The sequence below is a fragment of the Hypomesus transpacificus genome, unplaced genomic scaffold, assembly GCF_021917145.1.
Source record: "Hypomesus transpacificus isolate Combined female unplaced genomic scaffold, fHypTra1 scaffold_260, whole genome shotgun sequence".
In the NCBI taxonomy this organism is placed as follows: Eukaryota; Metazoa; Chordata; class Actinopteri; order Osmeriformes; family Osmeridae; genus Hypomesus; species Hypomesus transpacificus.
Window position 1 is genome coordinate 111,497 of NW_025813787.1, and position 16,795 is coordinate 128,291.

Below are 16,795 nucleotides of genomic sequence, written 5' to 3' on the forward strand. Positions count from 1 at the left end.
GACGTGACACGGTGACGTGACACGGTGACGTGACACGGTGACGTGACACGGTGACGTGACACGGTGACGTGACACGGTGGCGACGAGGACACAGAGCAGGAGGTCAGTGGCGTGCACTGCGTCAGTGTGACAGACTGCAGTCTGCAGTGTCTGACTAATTATAATAATAATAATACTTTTTTATTTCTAACGCACTTCATTTGAAAACAAATCTCAAAGTGCTCCAGTTCAGACTTCCTGTAGATAGAGGTTCAGCTTCAGTTCCTACCCTGCAGGAACACTCACACACACTCACACATACATACACACACACACACACACTCACACACACACACACGCCTTCATAAACAACCTGTGTGTGTGTGGCCCTCATCATCCAGGCCGTCCACCTTGTTGTCAACTCTGATACAGAAATACACTATTTAGAGACTCTGTCATTGACGGCTTGAACCTTCAAACTGAGCCTGCCTCTACCAAGCCTGCCTCCACCAAGCCTGCCTCCACCAAGCCTGCCTCAGGGGCCTTAACTGTATTTGTATAATTGATCCAGCGTTGCCAGGACCAGACAATGTGCTTTAGTCTCTGTAAGCTTCAGATGTGGTGATCTACGCTGATTATCGGTAAGCAGCTTAGCTGGCCTGTGGGGGGATGGAGGGTATCACACACCGCTGGTCAGATAAACACACACAGGAAGTAAGGGGCGGGTCCTGGGGGTTAGGGCGAGGTCATTGGCTGTGGGCTCTGAGTAGGCCTTGTCACATGGGCGGTGTTGCTTCTGTTAGGGACCAGCAGGTGGGTCTGTGTTTTCAGGGGTCAGTGATCCACACTGTGTGTGTATTGATGCCACACATTGTTATCCCTCTGGTGTTTTTGATCGATTTAAAGAGATGGAGAGGGGATGTGATGTCATCCAGTAAGCAGACCACATATCAAGAGAACACGCACACACACACACATACTGTATACACACACACATACTTTATACACACACCCTACACACACACACACGGTATACATATACTATACACACACATACTGTATACACACATTTAAACAGTAGGGATTCAGACCCCTCATCCTTAAGCCCCTCCCCCCTATGAGGGGCAATGCGGTGACCTCAGCACTTCCTCCTAAGCTGGTTCCTGCTGCCGTGTCATTTGGCCAGCGCTCTGAACCTCCTCAGAAGCACAAGTTGCTGCGCGCTGCACTCCCCTCTCTCCACCTGCTGCCCAGCCCACCCCTCAGTCTCCCAGACAGGCTAAAGGGGATTTCAGATCATTCTCTCTTTCTCGCTCGCTCTCGCTCTCACTCTCTCTCTCTCGGACACACACTAGTCCAGGAGGAAGGTCACCTGGTCGGCATGCGAAAATAGATTAGTTTGATGGATAATTTGAAAATAGACTCAAATAGATTTGTGGTTATTGCTTATTGTTGGTGATTTATATGTAGGACACTTTAAATAAAATCTCGTTTCTAACAGTAGATAAACCCTCTCTAGGGCTTGGATGTCTGTTTGTCTGTCTGTACTGTGTGTGTGTGTGTGTGTGTGTGTGTGTGTGTGTGTGTGTGTGTGTGTGTGTGTGTGTGTGTGTGTGTGTGTGTGTGTGTGTGTGAAACCTGATGTGTCTCCTAGGTAGAGTTTGATCTCTCACTGTCTCCAGGTCTCTCCTCTTCTGTTCTAGAGTTTGATCTCTCACTGTCTCCAGGTCTCTCCCCTTCTGTTCTCTGCTCAAACTAGGTTTTCTTGTTCCTTTTCTTTACAATGCATTGCATATTCAGAAGAGGCAGCATGTAGGTATATTAAAACGACACGCATCTCTCTGGCTGCATGCTTCACCTTTTTTTACTTTCTGCTTAATATTCTCTCTTTCTCACTCTCCTGCTCTCTCTTTTATAACTACATTTTCTTTTGTTCACTTTTTAATTAGTGTTTTATTTAAAACATCAGTCACAGTACAACAAACAAAACTCAACTAGTCATTATCCACATTTTGTTTTTATGTTTATTAAAGATGCCTGGTATACGACGATCCCCTGAGATATCTCTGTACATGTCTCCTCGATTTTAATCAGTTTTTTTAATTCTGTGCACGGATTAATTAAACACAGTGCAAGTCTGGGTTGAATCTGACAGGTGAAAGGATATTCCAGAGAAGGCGTATTAAATAAACAAGCCAGCGGCAGATTCATTTTGACTCTCTTCCCAATTATGTAACACTTGTGGTGAGGACTCTCCTTCAAGATTCCCTTAGTGTTCCATATATCTCACCAGGCTACTTTAATACAAAACTAGAGTCATTACACCACATCACTCCTTGAATTCCTTTGGATAATTTAGTTTTATTTCAGTTTAAAAAGGACTGCATATACTAACTCTACATTTAACACGTTTTTCTTTCGTTCTGTCTGTGACTGGGTGTTTTTGAGTTTCGGTCCGCTCGTGATTGGACTGGTTTGTTCTTTCATGTCACCCCCCCCCCCCCTCTTCTTCTTCTTCCTCCCCCTCGTTCCATCCACCTGTCCTTCATGTGTTTGTGTGGCTGCATGGTCTTCTTTTTGCACGTTGATGTGGCTCTCGCAAGGCAAGCTAAAGGGAGATTTCATATAATTCTCTCTTCTCCTTCTCTCCCTCTCTCTCTGTCTCTGTCTCTGTCTCTCTCTCTCTCTCTGTCTCTCTTTGTCTCTCTGTCTCTCCCTCCCTTCTCTCTCTCTCTGTCTCTCTGTCTCTCTCTCTCTGTCTCTCTGTCTCTCTCTCTCTCTCTCTCTCTCTGTCTCTCTCTCTGTCTCTCTCTCTGTCTCTCTCTCTGTCTCTCTCTCTCTCTCTCTCTCTGTCTCTCTCTCCGTAGGGGACGTGCTGTTTCAGATGGCTGAGGTCCACAGGCAGATCCAAATGCAGCTTGAAGACATGGTGAGGAGGAGACACACACACACACACACGATTGACTAAGTCATAAAAGGTCCTGCTCCTTTAGCACACCTCAAAGGAACTGACAGAGATGATATGGTCAGACTTGACCTATTTGTGCGTTGAGTCACCTAGTCCTTGAAAGTTCTTGATAAAGGCCTTTTGTGAATAGCAGGAAGCTACGATCCTCAGATAGAAATGTTCTGGAGATCTTCATTTTTCTGAAGGCCTCTCAGCATGTGCTCATTTGGGTTCTTTAATTATTTAAAGACACACACTGGTTAAGTTGCTTCTAGTCAGTTTTTTTTTTTTTACATTTCAGCATCACCAGGGGGGATGGTTGATTGATGAACCAGCCATCTGCACACGCAGATCAACATCTTCTCAAACATACACACATAAACTGACTTAAACACACTCACACACTGTAGTGAACAACAACCCCTAAATTGTGATTGTTAAAACTTGACATTCAAACCCATCAATCGAATTATTTCCAAACCATTTTTTGCTGTCAATCCAGCTAGAATGCTACCACAGTTAGCTTTGACCTGTGTGGGCGTAACGACTTGAGCAAAGTGTGTGTTTTCTAATGAAATCTCTTTGTGTTTCCAGCTCAAGTCTTTCCACAACGAGCTGCTGACTGAGCTGGAGAAGAAAGTGGAGTTGGACGCCCGCTATCTGAACGTAAGTCTCTCCAAAGTCCTTGATATCTTCAGTCACCAGCGTGACGCCCACAGACTGGCCCACAGACTGGCCCACAGACACGCTAACAGATATTTAAACTTGAGTCTTCATAAGTTGCAGCATAGCTAGGAACGGCAGATTTCTTCTCTCAAGGTTCAGTTTGATGTTGCCGTATACCAGCTCCTGTATTTCTGACGTTCTGAAGTGGTGTTCTGGAGGGAGGGATGCATTTAGAGAGTCTTGACGCACACTACACCCCAGGCTACTGTTCCCTGAGGTTGAGAGATACCAGGATATGATCCACATTCTCATCAAACCGTTGTTGAGAGATGAGCGCATGCTTCCCTGCGCTCTCCTTCATTCCCGAACGGTTATCATCATAGCCACAGAAATAAAGTTACCTAAATTGCTTTCCTCTCCACTCGATGAATTAGGACTCGTTTCATCAGAGTGAGAGATACTTCGGAGGTTCTAAAGGGATAAACATGTTTCTAGAGATTTAGAAGCTTTGATTGGTTAAAAAAAAAAAAAACATGTTTTTGTTTTAAAGCTTTCCCAGAAAACCCAATGTCCTGGCTCACTTTCAACTCTTCGGGGGGGATTTCATCTCTGTGAAGCAGCCCTCAAATGATGGGAGGTTTTTTCGGGGGCGGGGGAAACGCACACTAAAGGAAAGCTGTTCCCCCTTCACTAAGATCCTGTTTCTGAAAATTCATATTTGACCCAAGTTCAGTTTGAGACTCTCAGCTGTGGTTGAGAATCAGAGTCGCTTTCTAATGCCAGCTATGATCCTCACACATGCCTGAGCTCCTCTAGTAGAGATGGGAAATAATTTATTACTTTACTAAAGTAGATTTTTCTGGTATCATTGATGAACTTGACGAAGAAAAATATTTCTAAAGATTGAAAAAAAATATATATTTTGAAAAATATCTTAAGAAAGGTTGAGAATTTTTTGTTGTTCAAAAACGTATGGTCAAAAGTTTTGAAAGATTCCAAAAATATTTTCGAAGAAAAGGTTAAAACAAATATTTCAGAAAAAAATACGTTTTTGTGGGTGGCAGCCAATATGACACCACCCACCATGACGCCAGTGCTACTGTCTTTAAACTCCTCCAGCCTGACCAGGGGGGTTGGGGTGGGGTACGAGGATGGAGGAGGGGTAGGGGGGGGTGGGGTGGCAACGTGTGGCTCGGTCTCCGTCGCGTTTCCTAAAGGGCACTGCGACCTCTGAAAGGTCGGCCAGCTCCGAGCCGTCTCTTCCCCGCGGTGCGCTCTGGCGTGGCTGACGGTGCTACTGCCCCCTACAGGCGGCGCTGAAGAAGTACCAGACGGAGCACAAGAGCAAAGGGGAGAGTCTGGAGAAGTGCCAGGCTGAGCTGAAGAAGCTACGCAGGAGGAGCCAGGGCAGCAAGAACCCTGCAAAGTACGGAGACAAGGAGATGCAGGTGAGGGTGTGTGTGTGTGTGTGTGTGTGTGTGGTCTGACAGCCTAGCTTGTTCAGAGATGGTACGGCCAGCTGGTGGGTTACAAGGTTACCGTATGGAACATAGAGGACGTGATTAGAGAGCCAGGAAAATGGGATCCTATTGGCCACAGCCCAGCAGGTTTATGATAGAGGCTGCCAATCGAATCTGACGGAAGACCGTGACTAAAGCCACACACATTGCCCTCAACTTTTGCTCATGTTCTGGATCTCAAACCAACAATGATGACGTGGCCCTAAAGCTCAAACACCACATCCCTACTGCACGTGTGCAGTACCACATCCCTACTGCACGTGTGCAGCACCACATCCCTACCGCACGTGTGCAGCACAAATGTAAGGGCATTTGGCTTCCATTCTGCCAGGTATATTTGCTCCCAGTCTGAGATTTGTGGTTCAGTGGGATTTGTAGTCTTTTGGTGGTGGCTGATGATGAGTTGATGTGGCCCCCGTCAGCCTACCCATGTTGCGTGAACTTGATCTTGGCAGTGAGTGTTCACAGTGGGCCACTCATCACTGCTGTAGTCGCTGCTGTACTTCAGCAGGGTTGCGTAAGGTTTGTTTACGGCATGTGGGACAGGTAATGGGGCTGCCTGCCCTCATGCAGCTCTTGTCATGCTGGAGGCGTGGACCTGCTGCCTGCCCGTCTCCCTCCTCAGGCAGGGCAGTGTCATGCTGGAGGCGTGGACCGCGCTTACGCAACCTGAGGAACACAAAAGCGGGCCTCTCCTCTCTCCCTTCTTTTGTCCTCACCCTTCATCCCCCTTTCACTCTCCTCTCCATTTTGTCCTCACCTCCATTTCAATCGCCTCTCTCTCCATAATACAATCCAATTTGGTAAACCGTACCGAAAGGTTTTGCATGTGCCTGTGTGGCATTCTTTCCGACTGTGGCAATTTCTCAGTCCAAAAGATTGTGATACAAAACACAGACCCCGGGGGGGGTGGGGGGGTGTTGTACAGTCGCTGAGAAGGAGGGCGTCAGGTTTATGGTAACAGACCGACTGTAAGACTCACACCAATGGCTTAAAGGCTGTAGAGAGGAGACTGATGGGTTAGAGGCTGTAGAGATCAGACTGATGGGTTAGAGGCTGTAGAGATGAGACTGATGGGTTAGAGGCTGTAGGGAGGAGACTGATGGATTAGAGGCTGTAGAGAGGAGAGACTGATGGGTTAGAGGCTGTAGAGAGGAGAGACTGATGGAGGGGTGGAGCGAAGTACTAGGAATCGAATGGATAGGTCGAGTGACTGTAGCCTTCTCTGTAGTGTGGGGGGGAGGGGTTGTGGGGGGGAGGCGGGGAGGGGGCGAGTATTTGTTGTGTAATTGTTGGTTTTGACGCGGAGAGAAGCTGAGCATGGGGGGGGGGGGGGGGGGGGGTGTGTGAGGAGGAGACGGAATCTGTGGGTAGACCAGGGAGTGTGTCCTGTCAGTGCCCTGCTGTGTGTCAGTGTGTGCTAATGAGTGTGTGTGTGTGTGTGTGTCTGCTATTACTGTGTGTGTGTGATGGTGGGCTCTGCAGTCCAAAACCTCTGGTCCTTTTCACTTCCATTTCTTAATTAAATGTTGTAACTGCTCAGCGATCGCCTGTGGCGATCCCCAACCCACATTTCCCCGCACGATTGATGTGGATATTAAAACCATAGGCGATGAAAATTCACTCATTTCCTACGGTGTCCCTCAGGGACCATAAAACACAAACCTAATGCCAGGACATAACATGGTAAATCTCCTCTCGCATTTCATATTAAAAGGCTTTGTATCGGTGACAGTAGTGCAGTTAACTGATAGTAATGGGATTGCCTCTGGAAAAACCCAGGAAGTGATCTAGTCTGAGGTTCTGTCACTCGCATGCCTCACGGCTGACTCAGTGACTACTTTTGACAATAAAGCTGTTGGAAAACAAGGGTTGACAGCAGGAGCAGTCTGAGTACATTCACCTCCTTCTTAACTCTCCTGAGAACAATGGCCACTCTGTACAGTGGGGCCCGGGGCGATGAGTCCTGCTTTGCATCTCTGCTTCTCTGGTGCCCGAGGCACTTTAAACTGATGAGATCTGTCCAAATAATCCCCCCCCGCCACAACTCATTCACACACACCTCCAAGCACTGTAGTGCTGTGTCAGATGGCTGAACGGTGAGGGAGTCGGGCTAGTAATCAGAAGGTTGTTGGATCGATTCCCCGCCGTGCCAAATGACGTTGTGTCCTTGGGCAAGGCACTTCACCCTACTTGCCTCGGGGGGAATGTCCCTGTACTTACTGTAAGTCGATAATGATTAAATGTAAATATAAATGTGTCAGGGCAGGCAGGGAAGTCAGGACAGGACAGGACAGGGAGGACAGGGAGGACAGTCAGGGAGGACACATGAGAACATCATACACATTCACACTGCAGCTCAACACCTTTTAATGGAATGATGTCAGAGTGTATCATAGAACATCACAGTGTGTGTGGTTTCTTTGGTGAGGGAGAGGAAATGAGGAGAGGAGGAGGAGGCAAGATGGAGAGGAGGAGAGCCTGGGCTGAATAATTAAAGGAACAGAACAGACAGACCATCTTATTCTCTCTCTCTCCTGCTCGCTCTCTCTCTCCTGCTCGCTCTCTCTCCTGCTCGCTCTCTCTCCTGCTCGCTCTCTCTCTCCTGCTCTCTCTCTCCTGCTCTCTCTCTCCTGCTCTCTCTCTCCTGCTCTCTCTCTCCTGCTCTCTCTCTCCTGCTCTCTCTCTCTCCTGCTCTCTCTCTCTCCATCTCCCCTCTCTGTGAATGACCCAGATTTAAGTCCCCGGCACGTAAAAAAAAATCAGTTTGATGCAAATGTTTGAGAGAAGTTCTGCATTGGGAGGAGTTTTCCAACATCCTCCACATCTGCAGACCATGTTCCAGGTCTCTGCTCCACTCACACCATGCCTCCAGTCTCCTCTGAATTACACCACTAGTCCTTTTACATGGTGCCTCAAGTCGGATTTAAAGGGTTGGAATGTTCCAGTAGCATAAGACATCAAACTGTTCCTTGGTACCAGCCACTGCAATACTGTTAGAAATAGGCCCCTCCCACTGCTTATCTGCTTCACTTTAAACACACTTATTGTAACTTCAGACGAATGTAAGGATTTAATAACGCTCGGTCAAACGTTTGAGAGAGGAGTCCCTCCCTCCCTGTCTGCCTCCCGGTCTGTCTGCCTCCCTGTCTGTCTGCCTCCCTGTCTGTCTGCCTCCCTGTCTGTCTGCCTCCCTGTCTGTCTGCCTCCCTGTCTGTCTGCCTCCCTGTCTGTCTGCCTCCCTGTCTGGCTGCCTCCCTGTCTGTCTGCCTCCCTGTCTGGCTGCCTCCCTGTCTGTCTGCCTCCCTGTCTGTCTGCCTCCCTGTCTGGCTGCCTCCCTGTCTGTCTGCCTCCCTGTCTGGCTGGACTCAGAAGGAGGGCTAGCCTCAGAAAGAGGGCTAGCCTCAGAAGGGAACCTTTAATCTGAGATTGACACTGAATGAACTGCATGCATTAACAGTGCTTGTAATATTGAACTGACTAATGACTGGAACATGTTGCTGCTCTTTGATGTGGATATCAGGAAACGGCTCCAGCTCCTGATTGGTTTAGAAATGTTTCCTGTTTCAGTCAGTTAGGTTGAAATGATTATTACCCAAGTAGGCTACTTTACCAGCTGGTTACCTCAGCGTCTCATGCACTTTACACGAGCACACGCACGCACACCACTGAGGTTGGCCTCCAGACAGACAGCCTGTGGATAGAATCACACCAGAAACTCTGAAGCATGTCTTTGAGAGCTCTTAAGAGCTCATCACACATAACGTGTGTGTGTGTGTGTGGCGGTGGTGGGTGGCTGAGGCGCTCTGTGTGGACGGTGGTGAACCTGGGCTGTAAATTGCAGTCAACACCTGCTTGTGTTGCTCTAATGAGCTTTGTAATGGTGCTGACATTTACATCTGTGTGTGTGTGTGTGTGTGCTCAACGAGAACTATTACTCCTCCTGCTTGCATGTGTCACCTGATGAGTCTGTCGCAGATGCAAGTCAGGTAACAAGAGCATGCTAATGGTTGACATGTAGAGAGAGGGGTTGGCTGTTCCGGAGGTGAGTCTAGCTGTGGTGTAGGTGGATGAGTATGGATAGTCTTGTGGGCTGAATCCTGTGTTTCATGAATGACTAACGCTACCCTGACATTGCCATTATCAGACATGACGTATTCCATCTGTTACAGAGCCTTGTGCTCGCGACATCACACGCTGCACTGTGACATCACACTGTGGGCTGCATATCATCACACGCTGCACTGTGACAACACACGCTGCACTGTGACATCACACTGTGGGCTGCCTGACATCACTTGCTGCACTGTGACAACACACTGTGGGCTGCAGGACATCACACGCTGCACTGTGACATCACACGCTGCACTGTGACATCACACTGTGGGCTGCATGACATCACTCGCTGCAATGTGACATCACAATATAGGCTGCATGACATCAAACGCTGCCCTGTGACATCACACTGTGGGCTGCATGACATCACACGCTGCCCTGTGACATCACACTGTGGGCTGCAGGACATCCTTTCCTCCCCAGAAACGGGTCACCCCAGGATTTAACGTTGAGCTTGAAGCCAGCGTCTTTGCCAACAAAATGTCAGATGCAGATTGAAATGACATTCTATTGAGGGACCAAATCTTTGAAATTCCATTCAAAGAGGAATTGCTGGGGGACAGGCAGGCAGTGAGACAGGGAGACGGGCAGGCAGGGAGACAGGGAGACGGGCAGGCAGGGAGACAGGGAGACGGGCAGGCAGGGAGACAGAATTCTCAGGAAAATATGGGTGCAGAAAGCCCATGCCTGGTGGGTGGGTGCCTGGGTCCTCAGCCAAGGGCGGAGAGTCCTGAGTGGGTGGAGGTGGGGGGTGGGGGGTGGATGGATGTATTAATACATGGAGTGGGATGGTGAGAGCTGTTGAGTGAAGGTGTTTGCAGGCAGGTATTTACGTGTTGGATCTGCTTGTGTCTGACTGGGAGAAGAGATCCTTCATAGCTCAGAAGATGGAGCTCCCATTTTCTGAGCCTGTCCAAATATTTCCCCCGTTTCCATTTCTTCTCTCTGCAGTATGTGGAGGCCATCAGCGGTAAACAGAGCGAGCTGGACAGCTGCATCTCCGAGGGCTACAAGACAGCGCTCTCTGAGGAGAGGAGGAGGTACTGCTTCCTGGTGGACCGCCAGTGCGCCGTGGCCAAGAACAGCAGCGCCTACCACAGCAAGGTAACCCCGCCCCCGCCCCCTGCCGGCTCCTCCCTTCCTCCATCCTAACTGGCCGTCGTCATGGTTATTGACGGGGGAGTGGCCGTGTTGCTTGGTGTTCTGCTCCGTCGTGTCATGGCTGCTGTCACGCCTCGCGAGGCCCCTTGTCATCTCCTCTCTCTTTGAGCTTCCGTCATCATCCAGTACCTACACACACACACACACACACACACACAGTGTCCTTTCCATCGCCTCTCTTTCTCTCCCTTCTCTCTTTTGACCTCCACTCCAAGTCCCCTCAAGGGGTGGAGTGGGAGGAAACAATGTGAGAAGAGGAGGAGAGTGAGAGGAGGGGGTGAGAGGAGGAGGAGAGTGGTCCAGAAGTTGATGATCACCGTGGAGTGGGTGTGTGGGCAGACTGTGTAGACAATACTGACATGGAGAGAGGGAGAGAGAGAGAGAGAGAGGGGGGGAGGGAGAGAGAGAGGGGGGGGGGGGGAGGGAGAGAGGGAGAGAGGGAGAGACAGCGTTTTAAAGCATTTTTGCGAGATGAAGGGATCTGCATGTGTCTCAGTTTAAGATGGCAACAGTGGGGGGAGGAGGGTGAATCTCTCTGTCTCTCTCTCTTTCTCTGTCTCTCTCTCTGTGTGCCCCCTCCCTCCGCCCTTCTGGGAGACAGCCACAGTAGACAGCACTGCTGCTCTAGCTAGGTTAGGGAAGGAGTGAGCAGGAAGAGAACGACACCATCTGCCAGCGGAGTTTATCATCCTGCTGGTGTGTACCACACTCTCCACCCACGGTCAAACAACACACACACACACACACACACACTCTCTAGCTACATTACCTGGCAAGTACACACTGCCAACAGAAAGGGATTACTCACTCACTGCGAGTGAATCCACGAAAGCAGAGACTGACTGAGCAACATACTGACTGTCACACTGAGAGAGAGGGAGGGAGGGAGAGAGAGGGAGAGGATGGTAAGGTCAGAGAGGGAATATCAAATGTTTGACCAACTTGATGTTCAGGTTAATGTTGACATTTCTTCATGTGCTTGATTGGTATCATGCTATAAAATAAGCCAGTTATTTACTGTATACAATAAATAAATAATACATCTGGATGTAGTTATGCTGCTCCTGGACTCTCTCTCTCTTCTTTCTCTCGCAGTTGTTCAGACTCCCACTCTCTCCTGGCAGGACTAGGGTTCGTCACGATCCCTGAGGTTCAACCTGTTACTGTTGTTTTCCAACCTACAAGCTTTGACCTGATTTTAATGTGTTTTATGTCCCTACTCTCGTGTGTGTGTGTGTGTGTGGGGGGGGAGTGTTCAGTGACATAATATCAAATGCAAACTTTTAAATAGTTTGTAAAATACACCTCCCTCCCTCCCTCCCTCCCTCTCCAGGGTAAAGACATGCTGGCCCAGAAGATTCCCATGTGGCAGCAGGCCTGTGCTGACCCCACTAAGCTCCCTGACCGTGCCATGCTCCTGGCCCACCAGATGACCGCCTCGGGGGGCACCCTGGGGGGCGCCCACCACCCCTCCAAGGGCAACCTGGTCATTTCGGAGCCCATCCCCGGGGCTAAGCCCCTCCCTGTGCCTCCTGAGCTGGCAGCACTAATGGCAGGTGGTCAACAGGTGAGTCCTGCTCCTCACCTGGTTACCTCCTAAGGTAGTTCCGTAGGAAGTATATTCAGATTCATGTGAATCAAATGTCGTGCTCAAGTCATCAGATGTGAAGACTGGAGGTCCTAATGTCACAATCTGTCCCAGTGGATTGTGGAAGACTCATTGTCTAATGGTAACACTCCACACACACACGTACATGCATACGTACACACACACACACACACACACACACACACACACCACGAATGGGATGATTACATTACAGGAGCTCCCAGTGCATCCACACCCACACACACTACACATCATGATACCCATTCCACATATGCAAATCAAGTTGTTAGCCTGGTGCGGTAATTAGCATGTTGCTAGGAACCAAATTCCTGTAGCTCCTCTGCCTGCCAGCCTGCTCTCTGCCTGGGAGCTGTGTTTGTGTTTGTTTTCTAATGTCCTGAGAGGAGGCCTCCAGGATTCACATCAAACAGCTGCTGCTAATGAGGATTACACAGTACAAGGCGGCTCCAGACAGGCTCTGCTGTGTAACGTTCCCCAGAGATGGAGCCCTGAAGACAGGAGAACCCCGCTCTGCCTCAGTACAAGACATCCTGTCATCTATAGGTCCAGCCTGTCATCTATAGGACGAGTCTGTCATCTATAAGACGAGTCTGTCATCTATAGGTCCAGTCTGTGGCCATGTGACTATCCCTCAACTTCCCGCGAGAAACACACATCATTCATAATACTTTTCCCTCCAATTCAGTTGATTGATCTCCTCATTAAATAGCATTTCCTGACCCAGTTCCAGACTAGCGGACTCTCCTTCCTGTTGATGTGATAACTGAACATTAGGCAAGCGCTTTGGTGATGTGAGCGGGCACCCTCTCATGAATATGCTCATGTGTCTGGCTGCAGAGGCTGATGGGAGCAGGGGAGGGGATGCTGAACGGAACGACCGGTGCCCACGGGGGAGAAGACTACCAGCGCTGGATGGAGGGCAAGCGTGTCCAGGCCAGGGAGTCTCCTCAGCCTCACAGGCAGGGCAGCGAGGTGTACTCCAACACCCTCCCTGTCCGCAAGGCTGCCCCCGTCAAGAGCAAGACCGCCCTGGGTAAGGCTGGTCTCAAGGCCGCCCTGGGTAAGGCTGGTCTCAAGACCACCCTGGGTAAGGCTGGTTTCAAGGCCGCCCTGGAGAAAGACCTGGATGGCATGGGGCATCTTTGCCCCAGTCGGTTAGGGTTAGGGTTAGGCACACCAAACAGGCACACCGATAAATAAAGAAAAAGTCCACCAGTCCTCCACTGGTGGACTTGGAGGGTTGATTTGTGCCGGGGAAAGGATACCTTCAGTAGACCTGCTCGACCACAGGAGGGTTTAGAGTCTCCTTCAGAAGGAGCTGAACGGAATGAAAAGATTCCTTTAGCTCCTTCCTTTCTCCTCGTGCCTTTAATGGTGCTTGGTGGCCTCTTGCTGAATCACACCCAGAATACCAGCAGGCTCTAATGAAAGCAGGCCAGGCCCAAGAAGGACAGGCACGAGAGCGGAACAAAAGGAGGGACGAGGGATGAAAATAGATGAAGGACGGAGGCAGAAGAAGCAGGAAAAGTCACCTAGGAGTTACGTTGTTTCACCATGAACACGGTCATGCCTTTATCTAAGCCCCAGCAGAGACCAGTGTCGGATTCCTTTTGGATTGTTTCCAACACTTAGAAACCCCCTTCTTCTGGAAATTAGGGTTGTTTTCATGATCAAATGTTAACAATGCCTATTCTTATCCAGTTATATACCTGTTGATTGACAGTCTCCCCCTCATATCCCCTGCTCCCCCCCCCCCCCCCCCTCCCAGCTGAGAACCGCACCCTGCCCAGGTCCAGCTCCATGGCGGCTGGCCTGGAGAGGAACGGCCGCACCCGTGTCCAGGCCATCTTCTCGCACGCCGCCGGCGACAACAGCACCCTGCTGAGCTTCTCAGAGGGTGACGTCATCACCCTGCTGGTGCCCGAGGCTCGTGACGGCTGGCACTACGGCGAGAACGACAGGAACAGGATGTGAGCAGTTCACAACGGGATTCTGAATCCTGTCATGTTCATGGGTTTGGAATGTTTTAATTTGTGCTTCTGGATGCTCATGAGTGCTTGTTCATGCCCCCCCTGCAGGCGTGGCTGGTTCCCCTTCTCGTACACCCGGGTGATCCCTGAGAGCAACGGGGACAAACTCAGGGTCAACAGGTAGGTGTTCCCAGGCTCTGGTCCATCCCCCACACTCAAGGGTTCAACCCCAACGCTCCCGTCCCTGAAGAAAGAACATGACCATTGTGTACTTCTTCAGACTCTGTGTAATTGGAAATTCTGACGTGATTAACATCTTATGTAACGCGTGCGGTTATGTAAATGCTTTCCGTGCTACACGTCAGCACAGGAAGTGCATACATCTTTCATAGCGGTTATGGGAACCCGAATTCTCCTCTGGGAAACAGAACCCCTGATTCGGGTGACATGATCGTCATGAGCAACCATGCAGCATAAGTGTGAGTGGAACTAACCAACTGTGTGTGTGTGTGAATGTGTGTGTGTGCAGCAGTCTGCAGCACGGGAAGAGCAGCAGCACAGGGAACCTCCTGGACAGAGAGGACGGTGCTCTGGCCAGTCAAGAGTACGCCATGTCGTCTCGCCTGCTGGCACAGGGCGCCATGGCAACGCACAGCCGTCAGCAGCGGCCCTACAGCGTGGCAGTGCCGGGGTTCCCACAGGTGAGCGCGCACACACACACACACACGTACATACATACATACATACACACATGTACATAGACAACACACACATGCATACACACACACACACGTACATAGACACACACACACACATGCATACACACACATGTACATAGACACACGAATGCATGTCCTCTCTGGCCATGGTTACAGAAGCGAGACACTGTTCGCCTCAGCACGACACCAGGCGAACTCCTCTACCGAGCAGCTGTGCAACAGCTTCAGTTCTGGTTTTTCTTCTCTCAGAGTCTTGCACGTCTACAGCCTTGTGAAAATGTTCTAGAACATTAGCGTACCGGAATTCGAATCAGTTTCCCTCTGCTCACACTCGTGTGTGTGTGTGCGTGTGATTAGCGGGTATGAGTGTGCATGTGTGTTTGAGAGGGAATGCTTGTTTTCGTCTCTGTGTGTACGTGTGACTGTGCGCATATTGTGTGTGTGTGTGTGTGTGTGATGACAGAGCGCAGACTGGCTGGCTTTGTCTCTTGAGGAAAGTGCTTCTGACAGGCTGATAACAGAGGGCTTAGCCCTCCAACAGGAAGCAGGGAGGGAGGAGAGGGACAGGGAGGAGAGAGAGAGAGACAGGGAGGAGAGAGAGAGAGACAGGGAGGAGAGAGAGACAGGGAGGAGAGAGAGACAGGGAGGAGAGAGAGACAGGGAGGAGAGAGAGACAGGGAGGAGAGAGAGACAGGGAGGAGAGAGAGACAGGGAGGAAAGAGAGAGGACAGAAAGCGGAGGCAGTGTTACATAACTCCACCTTCAACTCCAGCAGCCACTCCCCCTCCCCTCCCCCCCCTCTCCTCCCCCCCCCTCTCCCCCCCCCCCTCTCCTCCCCCCCCCCTCTCCTCCCCCCCCCCCCCCCCCCCCTCCCCTCCCCTCTCCTCCCCTCCCTCTCCTCTCCTCTCCTCTCCTCTCCTCTCCTCTCCTCTCCTCTCCTCTCCTCCCCTCCCCTCCCCTCCCCTCTCCTCCCCCCCCCCTCCCCTCCCCTCCCCTCCCCTCCCCCTCCCCCTCCCCTCTCCTCCCCTCTCCCCACAGAGCAGTGAAGGTGGACAGGCTGATTGCCAGGCTGTAATTACTCTCCACACATTATGGAACTACTTCAAAAAAAAAAATCTGTAGTTGAGAAAACTTGCAATGCTAAACTTCTCCGGTTTTCTTAAAAGAATCTCGTTAATGGGATGACGTCCTAAAGCAAAATGTCAAACTTCTTAGTCTGTGACAAAGGAAATGTGTACGGCAGTGCTTCACAAAAATCTTCTATCCGAGGGCTCTCAGGCTTGCACCTACCCATCAAGTTCTCTTTAGAAAAGTTAACTTTTCTGATCTAAAGACACTGCATCTTTCTGAGCTATGTACTGCTACTGCCCCCTTCTGGATAGTATTGATACTGCTACTGTTATTTCACAGCACATACTGTAAGCTTATACAGCTGTACCTGTATTAAAATTACAGTTGGTTAAATGTAATTGACTGACGATTTGTTTTATATTTTCACAGCAAAGACTTGAAGAGTATGAGGGCCACTTCCCCACCAGGTAAGACTCCAGATTTCATTCTCTTCACATGCAGGTGGTGCTTGACAACTCTGTAAGAAGGGTAGACCAGATAGGCAGCCCCACCCCTGTGAGCCCAGGAGAGCCCGTACAGGAAAACAAGTGTCCACTTTTATCTCACTCATCAAAAGGAAACATTCCGGTCCTTTTCGTTTTACAGTTATTTTGTCTTGTCGTTTCCATTGTGTTATTTATTTATGTTGTATTGTTATGTTTTTTTTTTTTTTTTTCATTATGTCAAATTTTAAGTTGATGTAACGATGGTCGAGTTCAGCCGTCCACAGTGCAGGGTAAGCTGGTTGACCCTGACCCCCCCCCCCCCAGCCCCACGGATCCTCTCGCTGTCCTCATCACTGCTTATCTGTGTCACATCTGGAGTTTCTATCTTGATTTTTCTCCTTTTGTTCATTCACCTGATCTCAAGGAAAGCCCCTTGCATGCCCCCTCCCCCTTCTCGTAGCTGTAGCCCCCCCCCCCCCTAGTGGCCACACACAGCGGTGTCCCTCAAATCCAGCACACACAGTATTTCTA

The 16,795-nt window shown here is 50.0% G+C and overlaps 1 protein-coding gene across 3 annotated transcripts in view; it reads left to right on the top strand.

The window, feature by feature from the left end:
- baiap2b (BAR/IMD domain containing adaptor protein 2b) overlaps positions 1–16,795 on the top strand; it is a 47,086-nt gene that overhangs the window by 24,654 nt on the left and 5,637 nt on the right. For 2 of the 3 annotated variants that reach the window (XM_047014603.1, XM_047014602.1), the window contains exons 4-13: positions 2,847–2,908; positions 3,521–3,592; positions 4,903–5,040; positions 10,180–10,332; positions 11,723–11,956; positions 12,857–13,052; positions 13,788–13,989; positions 14,098–14,169; positions 14,519–14,690; positions 16,209–16,246. In XM_047014603.1, the coding sequence (XP_046870559.1) occupies positions 2,847–2,908; positions 3,521–3,592; positions 4,903–5,040; positions 10,180–10,332; positions 11,723–11,956; positions 12,857–13,052; positions 13,788–13,989; positions 14,098–14,169; positions 14,519–14,690; positions 16,209–16,246 (1,339 nt within the window). Of the gene's footprint in view, positions 1–2,846; positions 2,909–3,520; positions 3,593–4,902; positions 5,041–10,179; positions 10,333–11,722; positions 11,957–12,856; positions 13,053–13,787; positions 13,990–14,097; positions 14,170–14,518; positions 14,691–16,208; positions 16,247–16,513; positions 16,533–16,795 lie in introns of those variants that run through there. The other variant, XM_047014604.1, reaches the window with a different exon arrangement.